The sequence below is a fragment of the Euprymna scolopes genome, chromosome 8 (assembly GCF_053919585.1).
Source record: "Euprymna scolopes isolate OS-2025 chromosome 8, ASM5391958v1, whole genome shotgun sequence".
In the NCBI taxonomy this organism is placed as follows: domain Eukaryota; kingdom Metazoa; phylum Mollusca; class Cephalopoda; order Sepiida; family Sepiolidae; genus Euprymna; species Euprymna scolopes.
The window spans coordinates 145,800,328-145,820,219 of NC_136489.1; the positions used below are offsets into that span (position 1 = coordinate 145,800,328).

The following is a 19,892-nucleotide window of genomic DNA, read 5'->3' on the forward strand; positions in this document are numbered from 1 at the left end:
AAGACGACATAATGATGACCCAGTTCATCATGTGGATCATCAAAATCGTAAATAAAAGAATTCCAATATTCCAAGAAAGAATTCCAACATCCACAAAGAAAGAATATCCACCAATAGAAATTCTAATTTGTTGCTGTGCAAGAATGCACCAAACTGTTTTTATATTCGCTTAATTATATCTTGCATCTTTTCTTAATTTGTCATTATTTACTTGGATTTGAAGAAAATTTTTAAATATAAACCAGAAAATTTATTCCAAGTAGGCAAAATGAAATAATTTAAAAAGAAAAATGTTTGGAAAAGAAAAGAAAAAAAAAAAAAAAAAAAAAAAGCACGCAAAAATTGTTTTGTTTTGAGCAGACTTCATTTTGAAGAAATGCCCAAATTTATTAAAATAATAAATTTAAATTAATCAATGTTTATTTCCCCAAAGTTTTTTTTTTCCTATATACTTTAATAACATAAAATACATACTATATTTTACATTAGTTCTGGGATAGAGATAATTAACTGTACATTTTTCTTAGTTATCTATATATTTCTTTTGCTTAGTGTTGTAGGCAAGGAATGATTCCATTTTTTACATTATATGGATGGCGGGAGTTGAAGTTTAGGAAGTGTCCAGTTAAACTTAATTGAGCAATATGAATATTAGTCTGTTTGGTAGAATCCAAGATCTCTCAGTTTGATGTTCTGTCTTTCCAGATCGTAGCAAATAAGTATAGACCTATTCAAGCTGCATCTTCTGTGCAAGGTTACATTTCATTTATGACAAACTTGGAATATTCCTGCTGGGATTGAGTAACTAAAGAATGTTCACTATGTACACATGTAACGCGATGTACTGTTGCAAATGCATAAATAAAACAAATACAAATAAATCCGAATTGGCATTTTTTTTTTAATAAAACTTTTTTCATTACGGTTATACCACTTAAAAGTCTCTCACCATCGTCCATCTCACCTGGTGTATACTTTTCCTCTCCTGCCCCACACCGGCCATAGCCAGCCATTTCTCGCCTTTGCTTTCCTTTGTCCATTTCCTTAGACGTCCACTTTGTTTTTGCCGCAAGCATGTGTTGCATTTTTCTCCTTATTTTTCCTTCTTACACACACTTCCTAATTTGCATATGCGCGTTTTTTGGCTGCTGCTAATCTCCCCGCAAGCCAGCCATCCTTCACTGCTGCTGGAATCTTCCCAGGCATTCATATGCACTGTGTACACACAGTTCTGACCATGTAGAATTTAGTTGATATGGACGGTTACGGTATACAATAGCAGCATAATTACAATATTTGGATGTAGTTATGCAGAAAGTAGGTTGAGAATCAGAATTTTTCACAAGAGGTTAAAATTAAGCAAATGGAAAATTCCATTAAAAATTAATAGTAAAACAATACAAAGTTATGGTGTGGGAGGAAGGGAGACAAATGAATCTTTTTGGCAAACAAGTTGATTGGATTTGGTCACCTTTCATAAAGCTCCGTTTCTATTGATTCCTCCCCCATGACAAGTAGGCAGTGGAAAACTGACACTGAAGATAATAGAACATCAAAGATCATGAGTCATTGAAGTACAAGGTTTTTTTTAATTCAATCATTGCAGCTTTTAGGTGTGAGGGGAAAACAGAAACTTTGGCTGCTATATCACCACTTGGATTTTAGCGAGATCATGTGGATCAAAGACGATCATAACATTATGTTACATAATATCAAAAAAATAAATCTGGTTAGTTTCAAATGAATACACAAATAGAGTTAAGTAAAAAAATAACTTTTATTTGAAAAAATAAAGTCAATGAAAATAAAATAATAAAAATGAGATTGGATTCTTAAAAATCATTTCTTCCTTCTCAGCATTATTGGCATCCATGAAATTTACTTTTTATATCAAAAATATGTCATTAGAAAAATAAATCTCAGAAAATAAAGTTGGTAAATATTTATGGGAAAATAAATAATGCTAGATTATTTTTTAATTTAAGACTTTAATTTGTGAAATTTTAAAAGTTAGACCTAAATAGCATTTAAGCTGGTATATCAAATTTTGACTAACAATTTTTCAGTTGTTATTGTTGTGCCATGTTATTGTCAATATAATAATGTACTTTGCTATTTAAAAAAAAATTACAAACAGCTTGTAAAATGGAAGCATTTTTGATATTTGCTTAGTTTAATCAAGACATTAAATATTGAGATTATTGAAAAAACATTATATTGTACATACTCGTTATGTAATAACGTTTTCATAAAAAAATCACTTTTTTGGTCGAGTAGTTTTGTTTTTTTTAATGAGATCGATCGTGAGGTGGCCATCTTGCCTATTTTGCAGACTAGGAGGGGACCGCTAAGGGTGATAAACTTTAAGCGGTGATTAGAGTTTGTCCCAATTTGACAAGATTATTTGAAAACCTCGATAAATATTTTAGTTTTATTCACTTATTTTACAGAGTTCCTCTGTCCTTTTTTGATCCCTTTTTCATTTTGTCCTGTTAACCACTTTTTTCGTTTAAAGGCATCCCCCTTCTCGTTCGCAAAATAGGCAAGATGGCTGCAACACGATTAAAATCATTAAAATTTGATTTTCTTCTGTAAAAAAAAAAAAAAAAAAGTGTATATTTGATCGAAAGAAGTGATTTTTTTAATGAAAACTTTACTCCATAACGGGTACGTACAATATAATTTTTCCCCCTAATATTTTCGTTTTTTAATGTCTTGATTAAACTATAAACGAGTACTGCATTTTTCAATCATTCATGAAAAAAAAATCAAAATTAGCAAGGGAAATAACTCATTTTGTCGAAAAATATGTAAGAAAACAGTTATCTCCCTTATAGCTATTTTTATTTCCTTCTGTATAAATTTTTAAAATATCCAAACATAAAAATCAAAAACTAAAATGGTTTCATTTCATCCTGTTTAAAGGTAGTAGAGTATCAAAAATATCCATAAAAACTAAACGATGACCACAAAACTGGCATTTGAAACTTGTTGAAAAAATAATATTTCATGTGTGATGCATGTCATGCTAGATTGGTTTGTGGAAAAGATTCAGATTTGAATTTGTAAATGAAAAGACATTCACTGCTCTCTCTAAAAAAAAAAAAACAACAAAAAAAACCCTAAAACCCATCTAATGCATGTTAAAATATCACTGCTAAAACGGTGATATTTTAACCTCTGTTCAGAATTTTAGTCAGAAATGAAAGTCATCTTTGAGAGTCAAAGTAAAGTGAAAGACATCCCAGTGTAAAAGCATCTAACATGCTGAAGGTGGAATCAAGAAAACATCAGTTAACTTTTGTTCAAGGTGATGGATAGCAGCAAAATGTTTTTCAGTGCAGTCTTTGAAATCAGTAAACCAAGTTGAATCAATTATATTTATTTGGGAAATATATGAATCTATATTTCCTTCTAGCTATATTTCCTTCTAGCAATAGAAATGTGTCTATAATATAAATCTCACCTGTCTGTTTAAATGTATGTATGTATGTATGTCGGTCTAAAACTTTCGACAAAGGCGACGAATTTTCATGGGATCGGTATCATTTTGAAGCTCGATGTCTCGGACAACAAATATCGAAAAATTGGCCAAAAACATTAATTCCTTCCCCAGGGCAGTTTTCTACAAGGAGCTGTCGATTTTTACGAACCATTTTTGCAAGTCATCATATCAGTTGGATTGACTTTCCTAATTTTAACGTTCTGAACTTCACGTCATGGAGTAGCGGTAAAACGTCAGATTTTCTTTCACTTTCTTTTCTGCCTTCGCATCACAAGTTCGAGCCTGCCTACTACCCCCTTTTTTTTTTTTGCTCAACACACACCTCCAAACACCTGGGCACACAGTCTAGTCTAATATATAAAATTATATGTGCCACATTTTAAATTTTTTGGATCTAAATAGCATTTGTTATTGTTGTACCATGTTATTGGCAATTAAGTAATGTACTTTGTTATAATTTATATAACAAAAATAATGATTCCTGGTAATGCCTGGTCAGTACAGTTAATTTACAAAATAATCAACACTTGATTGTTTCCAATTGGCATACGATTGGGCCAATGGATACTATTACAGCCTACAGAATCTATGCTGTTTGGTTATAATTGTACTCATTTATAACTACTAATACTGTTAGGGTTAGAGGATGAACCTGGAATTCTCTGTGAACTATGAGTAAAATAGCAACATGTCTTCATATAATATAGAATACAATAGAGATTTCTGCATTAATGATACATTGATTTTTCGTAAACCAGATAAATAAGTATTGGAGATTTTTTTTTTTAAATGAAAAATGTGTCAACCTATAAAATAGACAAAACCAAAATGAAACAAAACTAAGGAATTCATTTCAATTGCTAGAATGTAGCTTTGGAGATGATTGATGTGACGAGTCTTTTTCACTGGAAAGCTTCCCAATATAGCGTAAAAAATGGCAAAATTTTGACACATGAAGTTTGAACATCAAAATTGTGATTTAAAATCAACATGTTTTGTCGAAATGCTTACCTCTAAGCTAGCAACATTGCAGGGTATTCTTAAAATTTTGTTAGTAATTCTACAATTTAATAATTTATCATGTACTAGCAGAGGAGGGAGGGGGAATACTTGACCTTACACAATCATAAAATATTCTGAAACATATTTTAATGCATGCAGATTTTATATTATTACAGAGTCTATTGATATTATATTGTACCTAATATATAGTACTAATTTCAAAAGTTTAAAAATAAATGACTTGGGTGCTAAAAACCAAAACATTTAGTGCTCCAACCGCATTCCCTACCATTGAGCTATCGACAGATAGATAAGAAAGATTTAAAATTAAACCACTTCAAGCTATGAATGAATTTGTGTATACACAAAAGTAATAGAAATATGTCGGCAAGTTGAAATGAACATTTTGCATTTCAACTTGCTGACATATTAGTCATCCAAACATTTTATCATCCTTGGTGAATGGTTACCATTTCCTGTTAATTTCAGTGTTATGTAACCAGTAGTTTAAGAATTTATAGGTTAAATATTTTAACACAGACACACATCTACTGTTTCATTTACATAGATTTCAATTTCTGTTCCTTTGTTGAAATTACTAAAACAATTGACAAATACTATTATTTTTGTTAAATCTTTTCAAATTTATTTTTTTAAATGGTTTTATAATATTCAAATGATACTTGGAATGGTTCCATTTATTTCCAAATATATACAAGACAGACACAACATTTGAGGATGCCAATAATGTTGAACAGAACTGAAAATGAAGTATGTCAAGTAGCAAAAGACAAAGATCATGTCGTAATAAAGATATGGGAACAGAGGAAATGTTCAAATGAGAAATTATTAAAAGAAATTATGATTTGTATGACAAATGATTCAGATGTATTATTTTCATTTCTGTAAGGCCAAAATGTTTCGGAATACTCTAATAGGTCCAGCAGATTCTGCAGACAATTTTGCTGTGTTGTTTCTTTAATATATTCTTCCATTGTATCATGTACAATTTCTCAAATTATTCTTATTAATGATTTGTGATATTAGAAAATGATTGCAGTAATTACTTATCAGTTAAGAAACAGTAGATGTTTACAACATATTACTGGACACATATCATGCGTAATATATATGCACTCAAGTGTCTGAATAGTTATAAAATGTTTTACAGTTATTGAACATTAAATAACTTAATTGCACAAGTAAAATGAAATTGTATTATTAAAGATTGACCTAATTATTCTGCTTTTGCTAAAACTCTTCAATACTCCTCAAATTATATATATTTGCCTGGCATCATAGTGACTATACTGCAGAGATAGTTGAATAACCATTTTGTATAATAAAAAGCCCAATGAATTTTGGGAGCCTTAAATTTATTGTTTTAATGTGTAGCAGTACTACTTATATATATATATATATATATATATATATATATATATATATAATTAAAAAGATGTGGAATAAAAGTTACATAGGACTTTAAAGACAAAAATAAGAGTTAGAAAGAACCTCTTTTCAAAGTTAAATGCTTCTCATCAGAAAAGGAGAAAAGTCGGTCTTATTGAAATATAAGGGTATGCAAACATGAGAAGTATGTCAAGCTAATTCGCTGAACCCATCCTAATTGATTGATTCAAGCCATTTCATGATAGCTATCAAAAAATAAATGCTCAATATCATAGCAGGTATCATTCAAATTAATTAGCTGCTGCATCAAACTCACTTGATATGAATCCAACTGTAATACGCTTATAATGCAGAGATTTAAGGCAGGATTGGAAAAAGCATCCAACTACCTAGATACACTTTTTCTCAGTTAATTATGATGATTTTCTTCACATTTGAAAAATAAAATATAGTTTTATGGAAAACATTTGGACGGTTGATTGAATATCCAATTTTTATGAAAAAACTACGCATTTTGAAATTTAGCTAATGTTTTTTTCAAATGTTCTTTGATAATACTTCATTTTATATTATATATTACAAAATAATTTATATATATATATATATATATATATATATATATATATATATTAGTTCATTTGAACAATATTTTAACAAAAAATGTATATTTGTATTCTTTGGTTTCTTCAGATTATTGTTCTAACCTTACAATAAATAAATAATTGCATATATATGTTTTACTATTTACTTTAACAATGCTCAATACAAAAGGTTTATGTGGTTAGCTCAACAAACTACCTCTAGAAATGAAACAACGTTTCTGTTTAGCTTGCTTGCCATAGGTATATTTCATACTAAAATATATATATATATATATATATATATATATATATATATATATATATATACACACACACACACACGGACCTATGGCACAGTGGTTACAGTATTTGGAAAAAAATCAATTGTAAAAGTGATATTCTTGTGAAGGTAGAAGGTTCAATTCTCAGTGTGGGCAACCGAAAAATACAATAGCAAATTACTTAAGACCTCTATCCAGTCATGACTGGCAGAATGAGAGCATGCTACTCCCAAGAAGTATAGAAAGGTTTCCGTTTGAAATTCTGTCCAGATTCCCTGAGTTCGACAAGATATACCTAAAGAAGGTAAGAGGTTACATCAACCGAAACATTGTGAAAATGACATTAAATATAAGAAAAGTAATTTGATGAATCTAAATAAAACGAATATACATTTTTTGTTAAAACATCGTTTAAATGATTTCTACACTAAAAATGTTCTCAAATAACTGTCACATCCTGTAACAAATGCTTATCTAACTTGACTGCTTCTGCTCTTAACAAGACCTGCTTGCTTATATAGCATCGATAGAGTCCATTCCTGGGGGAGAGGGGGAATACAAGTCAGCAATGAATTAGTAATGATTCATAATTCCATAACTCTTAAATCCTTCATTAGTGACTTGTCTATTTATGCAGCATCCTCATCTTCATCTTCCTCCTCTTCAGAACTACTATTCTTATTGGACGTCCTTTCATTTGGGGAATCATTGCCAGCATTATCTTCATCTTTTTTCATTGCGTTCATCTGCTTCCACTTCTGGGCCATAGCCAACAGTTTCAGATTTGGCTGAGCAGACTCTTCATCGGGGAAGATGTAGTCGAAATATTCTTCCCAACCAGCATCCGACTGAAAAGAGAAACAATTATACAAATAATAAGATCATAAAACACTGCAAAAAGTAAATTCCACATAAAATTATAAATTTATGAAAGACAATTTCAATCACAGCAGAAATATTTTCTAGTATTTTCAACTGGTTGTATACAAAAGAGGGAAAATATGATTTATATTAGCGGGGCCCATGGAAATTCCACAGTGCTTTTTACATTAATCTGTATAATTTACTGTTGAAATAATGAATGCCTGTCAGCGTCAATTCATTCCAGTTGTGTGCTGTCTTATATAAGCATTGACAGCTGTGACTCTCCATCTATCTCTCTCCTTCGAGACATTCATGAATTTATTGTTGCTCATCATTAAGAACCCCATTTACGCTATTTCTCAAAAGTGTTTAATGTATTTGCAGTTGTACAAACAACAGGTTGCAATTTCTTTCTGCCCAAGCAGTGCCCGTACTAGGCGATTGTCCTGCCATTGTACCTGAGTGAATCTTCTGCTCAGCACAATCAAATATGAAACCATGAACAAAATTATTCTTAATTACATCAGTCACCTGCTTTCCATGACCTCACGTTACTCTGATCAGAAGGCTGAAGTAGATTCTTGACCTTGCTCAAGGGTCTCCCACAGACTAGTGGAGGGAAAAAAGCGCTATTACTCTTCCATTTACAGTAGTGCTGTCCCCTCCACCCTATACAGCACCTAGTATTCCCAAACGGTCAATCATCATTGCTTTTCATTAGCATTAATACTATTAAAAAAAAAAAAAATGACGCTTTCTTCTTCCATGAAAAGAATAGTCATTCTAAGTTAAATATTTTTTAAATAAATAAAATGGATAGGTCTATTTAAAATTGTAGCAATTTCATTTTAAGTTTTTTTTTCTTTTTTTTACTATAAAAATAATTGTTTTTAAATCATTCTTCAAATCAATAAAAGAAATTATTTTTAAATATATTTAAATTTATACCCTTTTAGTTGACAGAAAACAATTGAATTTTAGAACAATTCATTTTAAAATAAGTAAAATCAGAATTGTTTACCTTAGTGACATCAAATTACACACCAACCATAATTTTTACTGATGCAATCTCATTAAATGTACGTGAAAGGTGATTACATGTGTACAAACATAAAACGCCTTAGCGTATAATATTAGCTTCTCTTTCCTCGGATGCTCACCTTTGGAATCCTCTCCTTGCTCCCCATTTCTCTGAGATAATGTGACTAAAAAAGATCTAAATTGCAAATAAACAAATCTTACCCCATCTTCTGTAACAATCTTTCGTCTCTTTTTGATTTTCTGTGGCATCAACTTCATTACAGCTTCTTGTGATGCAGCAGCACCAACTTCTTTCTGTTAAGACAAAAGCAAAGAAACAAATGATAAAACCGTAAATGTCAACTGAGAATAACAAGAAGGGCATTTAATAAAAATGGAATTAACTGATCATATATTTTTACTAATTTGCATAAACCAACATATTCAAATAAACTAATTTGCATAAACCAACATATTCAAATAAACTAATTTGCATAAACCAACATATTCAAATAAACTAATAATGTTCATATTCTACTTTTCTTTTGTTTTGACTATTTTTCATTTCTTTCTATAATTGCTACTTTATTACTTTTTTACAAAAACATTGCAAGGTGACAGTGGTCAATGATACAGCCTTACAACCTGGATGTTCCTAGTTCAAATCCAGTTTGTTTCACAAATATCACTTTTATTTGGGACGTTAGCAACCTTCTCATTATTCCTCCTGCAAGTACCCAATGTCTTTCTAGAAAGAATATTGATGACAAAAATATTGGGGAAACTAATGCCAACAAAAGAATCTTCACATGCATACAAGATGATGATGATGATGACACACAAACATTACAACTAATGTCTCATTAGAATTTCAGTTCTGTCAAAACTTGGAATACTAAACATTAAAGAAATAAATTTTGAATTATTTGAACTATTGTGCTTGTTACATTCACAATGTTTCGGCAAATAATGTAGTCTGACTGACCTTCTTCGGGTGCATCTTTTAAAACTTGAGTATCTTCTTGTGTGAGTTAATAAGGACACAAAAAAATTTTATTCATTTCTGTGACTATTTTTTTGGTATGTTAGCAAATGACATTTCATTAAAACGTTTTATGATGAAATTATAATCCAAGCCATGAAATGCTAACCACTACAAACCAATTCACTGAAGATAACAGATATTTAACACATGAAAGTTGGAAAAATATAGAGTGTTACTTTTACATGAACAGGCGATCTTGTAAATGTCATATCTGTAAACACAATGCTTTCTATTTTCACTGAAAACATTTTTCTTTTTATATTTTTATTTATAATCTCTGAATGTAAATGAATAAAAGTGTGTAGATGCTCTTTTGATACTTTTATTGCAAAAATTTTCTTGGATTTTGACATTATGTACAATCATCAAAATAAAATACAAATCAGAAGTGAGACAGCAAACAAATTAAAAATTTTGTTCTTGTGTAATATATTTTTCTTTATCATTTAAATAAAATTTAAAAAAAAAGAAACTAAAAATTCCAAACAAACTATTTTACAACACTAATAATTCTTATTTTTACTATTGTTCAACTAGATATTTTTTTTAAATCTTACTACTTTTCAATTTCATTTTAAAGAAAATTATACCATAATTAATAAATGAAAAAAAAAGCATATAAAGAATGCATGAGTAATTTACAAAGTCTGAATCTATTATTTTCGTTGTTTTTCCAATGTTTAGAAAATACTCATCCTACCCCAAAGCATGTCAACATAAGTGAATTAAAAATTGGGAAAGAACAAAGATGAAAAGTTTTATTTTTCATAAATCAATCATAAAATCTTTCATGATAACTGTTTTATGCTAATTGTCAAAAATAAATGAATCATAGAATGTTGTATTTAATTAAGTTAACACTTATTCAATAAAAATATTAAAATAAAATAAAAGAACTGAAGCACATAAAAAAAATGAAACAAATAAAAAAAAGCAGTTTATATATTTATTTTCAGAAGTTTAGATAAGGTAAGCCATCGATACTGTCGGTTTCAAACCTGATAAAAGGGAACCATTTTAGGTCCCAATTATTTAGGTCCCAACAATTTTAGGTCTCTAATTATCAGGTTTGAAACCAACTGCACTGATGGCTTATCTTATTTAAACTTCTGAAAATAAAAATATTATGATCGTTTTTTTTTTTTAACTTTTTCCTTATAATAAAGCACTCTGCTGAAATTCTTTTTTCCAAAAAATATAACTAAGTATATATATATATATATATATATATATATATATTAGATAGATAGGTAGATAGATATTCTCAGTTTTTTATGGTGGTATCAAGTAACATGTTTTAGTTTAGTTATGATTCAACCAAGGATTAAATCCTGATCACTCTGCTAATTACTAAACATTTCAACCACATAACCAATCGAGTAGCAAATTAATGAAAAAGCCGAATTCAATGGGAAAAAAAAAAAAAAAAAAAATGTTTCTTTACCTCAAAATCTAACCAAGATTCTAAAAGCATGAGCCGTTCTTCTCGCTCTTCTGCTGACTTCATGGCTCTAGCAGCTTCTTTGTAGATATTACGAGCATTGACAAGGGCATCATCAACAGGGACAGACATCTCAAAATGAGCAAAACTGATCCACACCTAGTTTAGATTTGAAAACAGAAATTCACAAAAAAAAAAAACTGATCCACACCTAGTTTGAATTTGAAAACAGAAATTCACAAAATGGCAAAAGATTTCAAATTTACTCAACTCAAATGGAATAAAACAGCACTAAATTCTTTGCTTCACAAAGACATTTACTTGTAATGACATTTATCAAATACAAAATAGTTTATTTGCAATAATGTCAATTAAAAAAAACATTGATTGCAACAATGTCAGTTAAGTAGAAAAAAAACATTGATTGCAATGTTAATTAAAAAAAAAAACGTTTATTTAATAGATGTCCATTCAATAGCAGAAGGAAGTATTTCAAAAGAAACTGCCTACCTTAACATGTTGCGTTCGCTGTAATAAACGTCTGTACAAGTGACGAGTCCGAGCATATTCCTCTTGATCAAACTCATAGTCGATGTATGATTTCCATAACACTTCCGGCATATCCAATTTAAGCTGATTGATAGCAAGTTCATAGATGCCTCGAGCTCTGTCTTTATCACCAAGAATGGCTTCTAATTCAGCATACTGGAACAAAATCAAAATATAAGTCATTCTTTAAAATATTTTATTTAAGTTCAAAACAACAAATATTTATTTATGAAAGGAAAATTTGTTTTCGTTTACTAATTATTGGTAAATTAATGTTAACATTTTCCCATGAGATGAAAAGAAGTTATTCTATTCCTAGCAAAAATAAAATTATTTTAATTTGTTAGAAAATAAAAGAAAAATATTTATAAAAAAAAGGGTTCAGAGGAAAAAATTATTACCTTCATCCATGTTGTGCAATTCTCAGGTCCAAACTCGAGAAATTTTTCATACAAGACTCGGCAACGATCAAATTCTCTCAATTGAATTTCAAGATCTATATAACCACGAAACAATTTATTTTTTGGACATTTTCCAATAGAAACACCCTGAAAGAATCAAACATGTTATAACTTCCTTATATGGCTATGTTTAGTCAAATGCATAGTGTATGAATATTGTGAATATAAAACTAACCATGAAATAAAAAATAAAACGTCAAAGAATTGTCTTTTACATAAAATGAGAAGCATTTATTTATCAATTCTCAACTCCATCAAAACGCGTTGCAAGAAAAATGCACAATTCCCATGAAACATTTCAATTTTTTATACATTATTAACTGCAGTTTTTGTAATACATTATTAACTGCAGTTTTTTGTAATACATTATTAACTGCAGTTTTTTGTAATACATTATTAACTGCAGTTTTTTGTAATACATTATTAACTGCAGTTTTTTGTAATACATTATAAAATGCAGTTTTTTATACATTATAAAATGCAGTTTTTTATACATTATTAACTGCAGTTTTTTATACATTATTAACTGCAGTTTTTTTATACATTATTAACTACAGTTTTTTAATACATTATTAACTGCAGTTTTTTAATACATTATTAACTGCAGTTTTTTAATACATTATTAACTGCAGTTTTTTAATACATTATTAACATCAGGTTTTTAATACATTATTAACATCAGGTTTTTAATACATTATTAACTGTAGTTTTTTATACATTATTAACTGTAGTTTTTTATACATTATTAACTGCAGTTTTTTTTTAAATACATTATTAAGTTTTTTTTAAATACATTATTAAGTTTTTTTTAAATACATTATTAACTGCAGTTTTTTTTAAATAAATTATTAACTTCAGTTTTTTTTAAATACATTATTAACTGCAGTTTTTTTAAATACATTATTAACTGCAGTTTTTTTAAATACATTATTAACTGCAGTTTTTTTAAATACATTATTAACTGCAGTTTTTTTAAATACATTATTAACTGCAGTTTTTTTTAAATACATTATTAACTGCAGTTTTTTAAATACATTATTAACTGCAGTTTTTTTTAAATACATTATTAACTGCAGTTTTTTTTAAATACATTATTAACTGCAGTTTTTTTTAATACATTATTAACTGCAGTTTTTTTTTAAATACATTATTAACTGCAGTTTTTTAAATACATTATTAACTGCAGTTTTTTAAATACATTATTAACTGCAGTTTTTTAAATACATTATTAACTGCATTTTTTTTTAAATACATTATTAACTGCATTTTTTTTTTTAAATACATTATTAACTGCAGTTTTTTTTAGATACATTATTAACTGCATTGCCAAAGATTCAGTAATGTCAATGTAGTTTAAAAATGTTTGTACATTTTTAGGGTTATACAAATATATAAAATTGTAGTTTTCATTATTTATTTCAATAATTATTAGATTTATACTAAGTTTATAAACGAAAATAAGGTGCTTCTTTAGTTAAATAATGAAAAAATATTGAATTTCAAATAAAACAAATGGCACCTACATAATTGTCATGTCACAAATAGTAACATAACCAAAATTTATTGAAAACGATAAGGTTGAAAGTTAATTATTCATGAAAACGGTTCGATAAGGGTAAAAATACTTTGATAAGGTGACATGCTGAGGTAGCCATATTGGGTCACGTGACATAAGCAAAGAGGAAGTAACTCTGTTGAAACACTAAGTATAACAGACAGCATTTATTCAAAAAACAAAAATAAACATAACATAAATACATAATTTGGGATTTTTTTAAAAATATAACTTCATTTGAATTTTGAATTGTTTTTTATAAGAAATAACTGATTAAATTTTGGTATTTAAATTTCCAAGAAATTGAAAACTTTATTACCTCCCCTGTTAGTCTTCAATTTGAATCAGAAAATTTGGAAACCAAATCGCTAGATTTTACAAATGTTTTTTTTCATGATTAATTAATTTTCTACCTCATGGATTTCTGTAATTTTTGGATATGTTACTATTTGCGACATGACAATTACATAGGTACCATTTATTTTATTTGAAATTTCATATTTTTTCATTATTTAAATATAGAAGCACTGAAAATAATGTGTAAGTCTAATTTATAAAACTCACTATGTTTGTCTGTCTGTCTCCATATTTTCAATCTCTATCTCTTCCGAATCATGACTATAGTAATAGTAGTGTGTGTGTGTGGGGAGCTTTTTCCGGTCGTAAAATATGCTTAAATATGATATGTTTTAATTGGTCATATATTATTATAGAGTCATGATTTCAAATGTAAAAAAAAAAAGTATTTGGGTGCCATCAGCTAGAATCAAAACCGAAACCAAAACTGAAGCATTCAAAGCTGGTGACGTTACCACTGTACTAACGTGACACGCATATGAACCGATTAAAAATGACCTAAAATGAATGTACAAAATGTACAATTTTTTCAATTTTTACTCCTTTTTGACCCTATATATAACTGGCTAAAGACCCATAAAAGATCAGTCCATGAAAAATCTAAACATTTAAGGCCCCTCATGCAACTTTTAGCTTCAGAAGAGAGTTTGAAAATATGGAGACACACAGACAGACATAGTCAATTTTATAAATTAGATATATGAAATCTGGACAAATTAAAATATTTAAGCATATTTTACAACCAAGCAAAGTCTAATATAATCCTCGAGTGGCCTTCGGGCCTTGATAAGTGGTGACTACCTTGTAAAAAAATTTTATTCTAATGGATTAATTTTATTTCTAATGGATTTGATCATAGTGGATCATTCTTTGAATAACAAGACCCACTCTCTCAACCAGGCAAATGATTACTGTACAGATCCATTGTGTCATATGTCAGAAATCTACCAGTTTTCAGAGGTTGTTTTGGAATTTTCATTTTGTTTGACTAATTATTCTAACAAGATTGGAGAATCGGCACTACACAACTATATAATTCACAAACTGTACCAATTCGGTGTTACCCTGGATGCAATGAAGTCAGTTTTTACATTTTTAAACTTAAAATGAGTTATGCTCCTTACTGATTTTTGTAGGTGATTATTTAAAAGTTTTTCATATTGGGCCTAAATAAATATTTGTTTTTAATAAACAACTTGTTATTTTTGTAAGTTTGGATAAAATCTTGTATTAACTTCTCATTTTTAGATAGCAAGTTCAATTTTTAAAAGGGGGCAGCAAAATTAAAATATGTGTTTCCCTTAGTCCCTTCACTCTTACAATAAATATCTTATGAAAAGGTGCATATACGATATAGCAGGGACCGTGAATGCACAAATATGCAGCTCCTGACCTAGTCGGCCATCTTAATTTTGTTCAAAATAACTGGACGCAGTGTTGGGTCTTGAGAAGAATTTGCACAATTTCTTAGTTTTCCTTGTTTAGACTAGTTAGAAATTCTAGTCAACCTGTCTTATTTCAAATATAGCGATGTAGATAGAAACAGATATGAATTCAGTTGTCCCTCCTAAAATTAGAGAAAACGACTTGATGATCACCCATCTAAGTATTGATCAGGATCAATGTTGCTTTATGTTGGTGATCCAATGAGAATTGGTGTCTTAAGCTAATTTATCCATAGATAAAAACATAAATATATCAATAACGACCACAGACAATAAATATAACTAGAATATGAAAGCTCACCTCTTCACAAAGTTAACCAACATTCGATAGTCTTACAGAAAGCAAACGAGAAACATTATATCATCACGAACATTTCGTTCAAGATAAAACAAAAAAAAAACACAACATACCAAAATTTTTCGTGCACCTTGAAGATTTTTTTGCCGAATTTCAAATTGTGCAAAAAGAAGCCAAATTTTGGCAAATGTAAATTTTTTGTGTGGAATCACATCAAGTGCTGCCGTATAAACAGCTCTCACTCTTTCAGGATCATTGCATTCAAGTTCTTCAAAAAGTGCATACATAATCCAAAGATAGATGTAACGGCGCCAATGGCGTTTCTCCTATGAAAAGACAAGACACAAAATGTGGACATGATGGAAATATTGAATCGAACAAATATGATGGGAGAGGTGACAATCGAGCAACATTGGAGACATTTTTTTATTGTGACTGTATATAGTTTATAAAATATTAATTAAATCAATATTTTTAATAAAATTTGGTATTTTTGGTTGATTTCACTTCTACATAATACAATGTAATCATTTTCATTTTTAGTGTGAGAAAATTTGTTTATGAAACTTTTTTTTAAATAGCTTAAACTTAATATTTATAGATTTTTCAGCCCTTATATAATAGGATAAAATAACGACATGGAGTTATTTTTATTTTAGAAAATCTTTTCTTTTTTTTTATAGTCATCGTCAACAAAGGAAAAATTCTATCAGTCAGGTGTATGCAGAATGATGATTTAAGTGAAACCTTGACAGTTAGGATTGAGGATATGCGTTGCATGGAGAGAAATGATATGAGAATGATAGAATGGATGTGTAATACAAGTCTTAAAGAAAGGCTTGGGTTTGATGAACTCAGAAGATTAAATCCAAACAGTATAGGGAGATGTGTACAGAACAGGAGACTTTGGTGGTATGGTTACAATGAAAATGGATGAAAGTTCTTGTGTCAGTAGATGTAGAACAGTTGAGGTAGTAGATACAGTTCAAGGAAAACATGGGAAGACATGTTAAAGATGGATTTGCGAGGGAAAGAGGGATAAATAAAGACTTGGGCGAAAATAGGTTACTTTGGAAGTCAATTTCTTAGTTGTCCATCATATGGCACAACGAAAACAAGCATTAAACCAATGGTGATGGTGGTGGTTATGGCAAAAAAAAAAAAAAAAAAAGAATACAACAAAATAACAGTCATATTAAGCAACTAACTTACCTGAGAAGGAGGGAGGTTAGCTATAGCTCTCTCATAAACTTCTCTTATTTGTTCGACATCTCCATCGGCTTCTAATAATCGAAGATAATCAAACCAAGCATCATAATTCATTGGATTGACCTTAACTTCCTTGAAGCGAAAAAAATTAAAACATTCAGTAAAAAATATCACATACAAATCTTGGTTAATATTAACTTCATGAAAATCCTAAAAAAAAAGTTCCATTTTGTATTGTTCTATTTGAAAACTTATTGCCTAAAAATATTTTATTTGTTTGTTGGTTTTTTTTCTTGAAAAACAATATTTGAATCGTACATGTAAAATGGTGGTAAAACATTGTCATGTTGGATAATATTTTTATATGGCTAATGTAAATAAATGGATGCCAGACAGAAGGGAAATAAGTTTTTTTGTATAATTGGAAATAACCAGTTCCCTAAAAAGAAAAAAAAAATAACGTTGCTATTTTTTAAATTTTGTAGAAAAGTCAAAGAACCAATGTTATTTTCCTTGTAGTAGATTACGAAGATATATTATGTAGATAAAACAAAGTGTCACCAGTGAGTCTTTCAAATTATAACAAATATCATTTGGCTGATAACTTCAATACATGACTTGCAATTCCCAACAGAAAACATTACTTTATTATTTACTCTTTATCTATTAATATTCACAACAAAGAAAAAAAACATCTGTTTTTTATGGAAATCGATTAAAACAAGGCATGAAGTTATTTGATGTAAGGCACTAACAAGAATGGAAGCTGATTATTGCAAAGACAGGAGATTCCTATTGACTTTAGTCTTGAAAAGACCAAAGCTTTAGGTAGAGTGAAAACAGTGAGAAGGAAAAGAGTTCCACAAAATTACAGTCCTTGGAAAGAAGTTACTGGAATAGGAAGCTGTATTAGAATGAGGTATTAAAACAATGAATTGATGGAGACCACTAGACGAACAAGTTAAACGAGCTGAAACAAAGGAAGCAGCGAATAAATCAAACAATTCTGAGGAACACATGCTATAATAGTATTTGTAGGAAAGACTGAGACTAGCAACATCACATTTGTGAGAGAGAGGTCGCAGTAAAGAAGGGTAGGGCCAATCAAATTACAGATACATTTCTGCAGTTTATCAAGAACCTTCAAATGGAACACAGATTCACCAGCTCAAATATGACAACAATATTCCATACATGGTTTGATAGTAGATTTGTAGAGATAGAGAATAGACTCGGGAGTGAGAAAATGTTTAGAGCGATAGAGAACAGATTTTACAAGAATCAGAAAGAGCAATGAATTTAACATCTGGATTTCTTACTTAATCCATAGTAGAACCCGAATCAACTTCAAGATCAACTGTATATTTCAACTGATCTAAGAAAGATGGGTGAGAACCAATAGCAGAACAAAGGGTGGTGTCATCAGCATAAATGTTAATTTTCCGAGTAATATTCTTTGGAAGATGATTTATAAAGAGAAGGAAGATTGTTGGACTGAGAACAGAGGATCCTAGGAACACCAGCATTGATAGGAAAAGAAATGATTTTTTTTTGCATCACAGGATACATAGGCTGAGTTCATTGAAAATTCCAGTCAGAGTAGCAAGTGCATTCAAATTTAATTTATGATAGAATTTTTTTTTTTTTTATTCGAATACTTTATTTTTTATGTACTCCAGACTGGTGATGTTTTTAGAACATTTTATGATACGGCTTTTGTTATTTATTGAATTTTATATATATATATATATATATATATATGAGTAGCAAGAAAATTGTGTTGTTTGTAATGGAAATGAATTTAACCTTTAACTTTGCCAAGGTATACTTAGCTTTTCTTTGAAATTCACAAGGACGTCTGTGCACTTTTGCCCCAAGCAATAAATCCTTTATTAAAATTTCTATAATTTCATGTTATAAATAAAGTAAAGCATTGCATTTCTTTTTTATGTTAAACAATTTGATAAAAATAAAATATACTCATCTAAACACTCTGAATAACAGAGTTTCAGATCTATTTCTTAAAACTTAGGAGTTTGTGAAAAATCAAACCAAAAAAAAAGCAGTAAGTCATATAATATATATATATATATATATATATATATATATATATATATATATATATATATATATATATATTCCTGTCTCACTGCTCACTGTTTAGCAAACATTTAGAAGTGTTTCTTCCTTACCTCTTCATACTGGAATCTTCGCTTACTGACAATCACATCTTCAATGGCCGTTCGATCTCCATAACGTTTTTCATGTTTTGTGTAATTTTTGTAGATTTCTGTACACTTTTCTTTGGGTAAACCATCCAAAGCAAACTTATAAATTGCCCGAGCACGCTCATGCTGAAAAGAAAAAGAAAGAAAACTACATTTTATTTCATCCTCCAAAAAATGTTAAAATCTTATCAAAGAAAATATAAAAAAAAAAAAATTCAATGAATTGTTTCAACATCCACCCTCAACACGACAAACATGAAATTTATCTAGTTATACGAGCGATTGGAAATAAATGCAATTTTTTATAAAGATCATTTTGTAATTATTTCAAAGATAATGATAAATTTTCTTGCAAAATTGCTATCACAAATTTTGGTTTTATGATCTGCAACATATAACATTGTAATTAATTATTCACCCATGTTCAACTGATTACTTATTCAAGAATTTCATTCGTAATTAGCATAGCATTGCAAAATGCAATAGTTGGAAAATGCATTGGTCAAACAACATGGGAATGCAATTTTGTTCATGTAACATATCCGGTTGATCTCCTTGTCCAAACCAATGTGACTCTTTTTCTCTCTCTCCAGATTTCCCCGTCCTCCATCAGTTGCCTCAGATCTTCAGGATCACAGTTG

General features: G+C 29.2%; 1 protein-coding gene across 1 annotated transcript in view; it reads right to left on the reverse strand.

Annotated features, from left to right (window-relative positions):
* Positions 1-7,102: 7,102 nt before the first annotated feature.
* Positions 7,103-19,892, reverse strand: part of LOC145283814 (crooked neck-like protein 1) — a 36,472-nt gene continuing 23,682 nt past the window's right edge. The window contains exons 9-16 of the mRNA XM_080132902.1: positions 19,216-19,377; positions 17,027-17,155; positions 15,928-16,140; positions 12,100-12,246; positions 11,660-11,854; positions 11,153-11,308; positions 8,886-8,978; positions 7,103-7,627 (exon numbers count right to left, since the gene is read on the reverse strand). Coding sequence (XP_079989028.1) covers positions 7,409-7,627; positions 8,886-8,978; positions 11,153-11,308; positions 11,660-11,854; positions 12,100-12,246; positions 15,928-16,140; positions 17,027-17,155; positions 19,216-19,377 — 1,314 coding nt within the window. The 3' untranslated portion in view covers positions 7,103-7,408. The remainder of the gene's footprint in view (positions 7,628-8,885; positions 8,979-11,152; positions 11,309-11,659; positions 11,855-12,099; positions 12,247-15,927; positions 16,141-17,026; positions 17,156-19,215; positions 19,378-19,892) is intronic.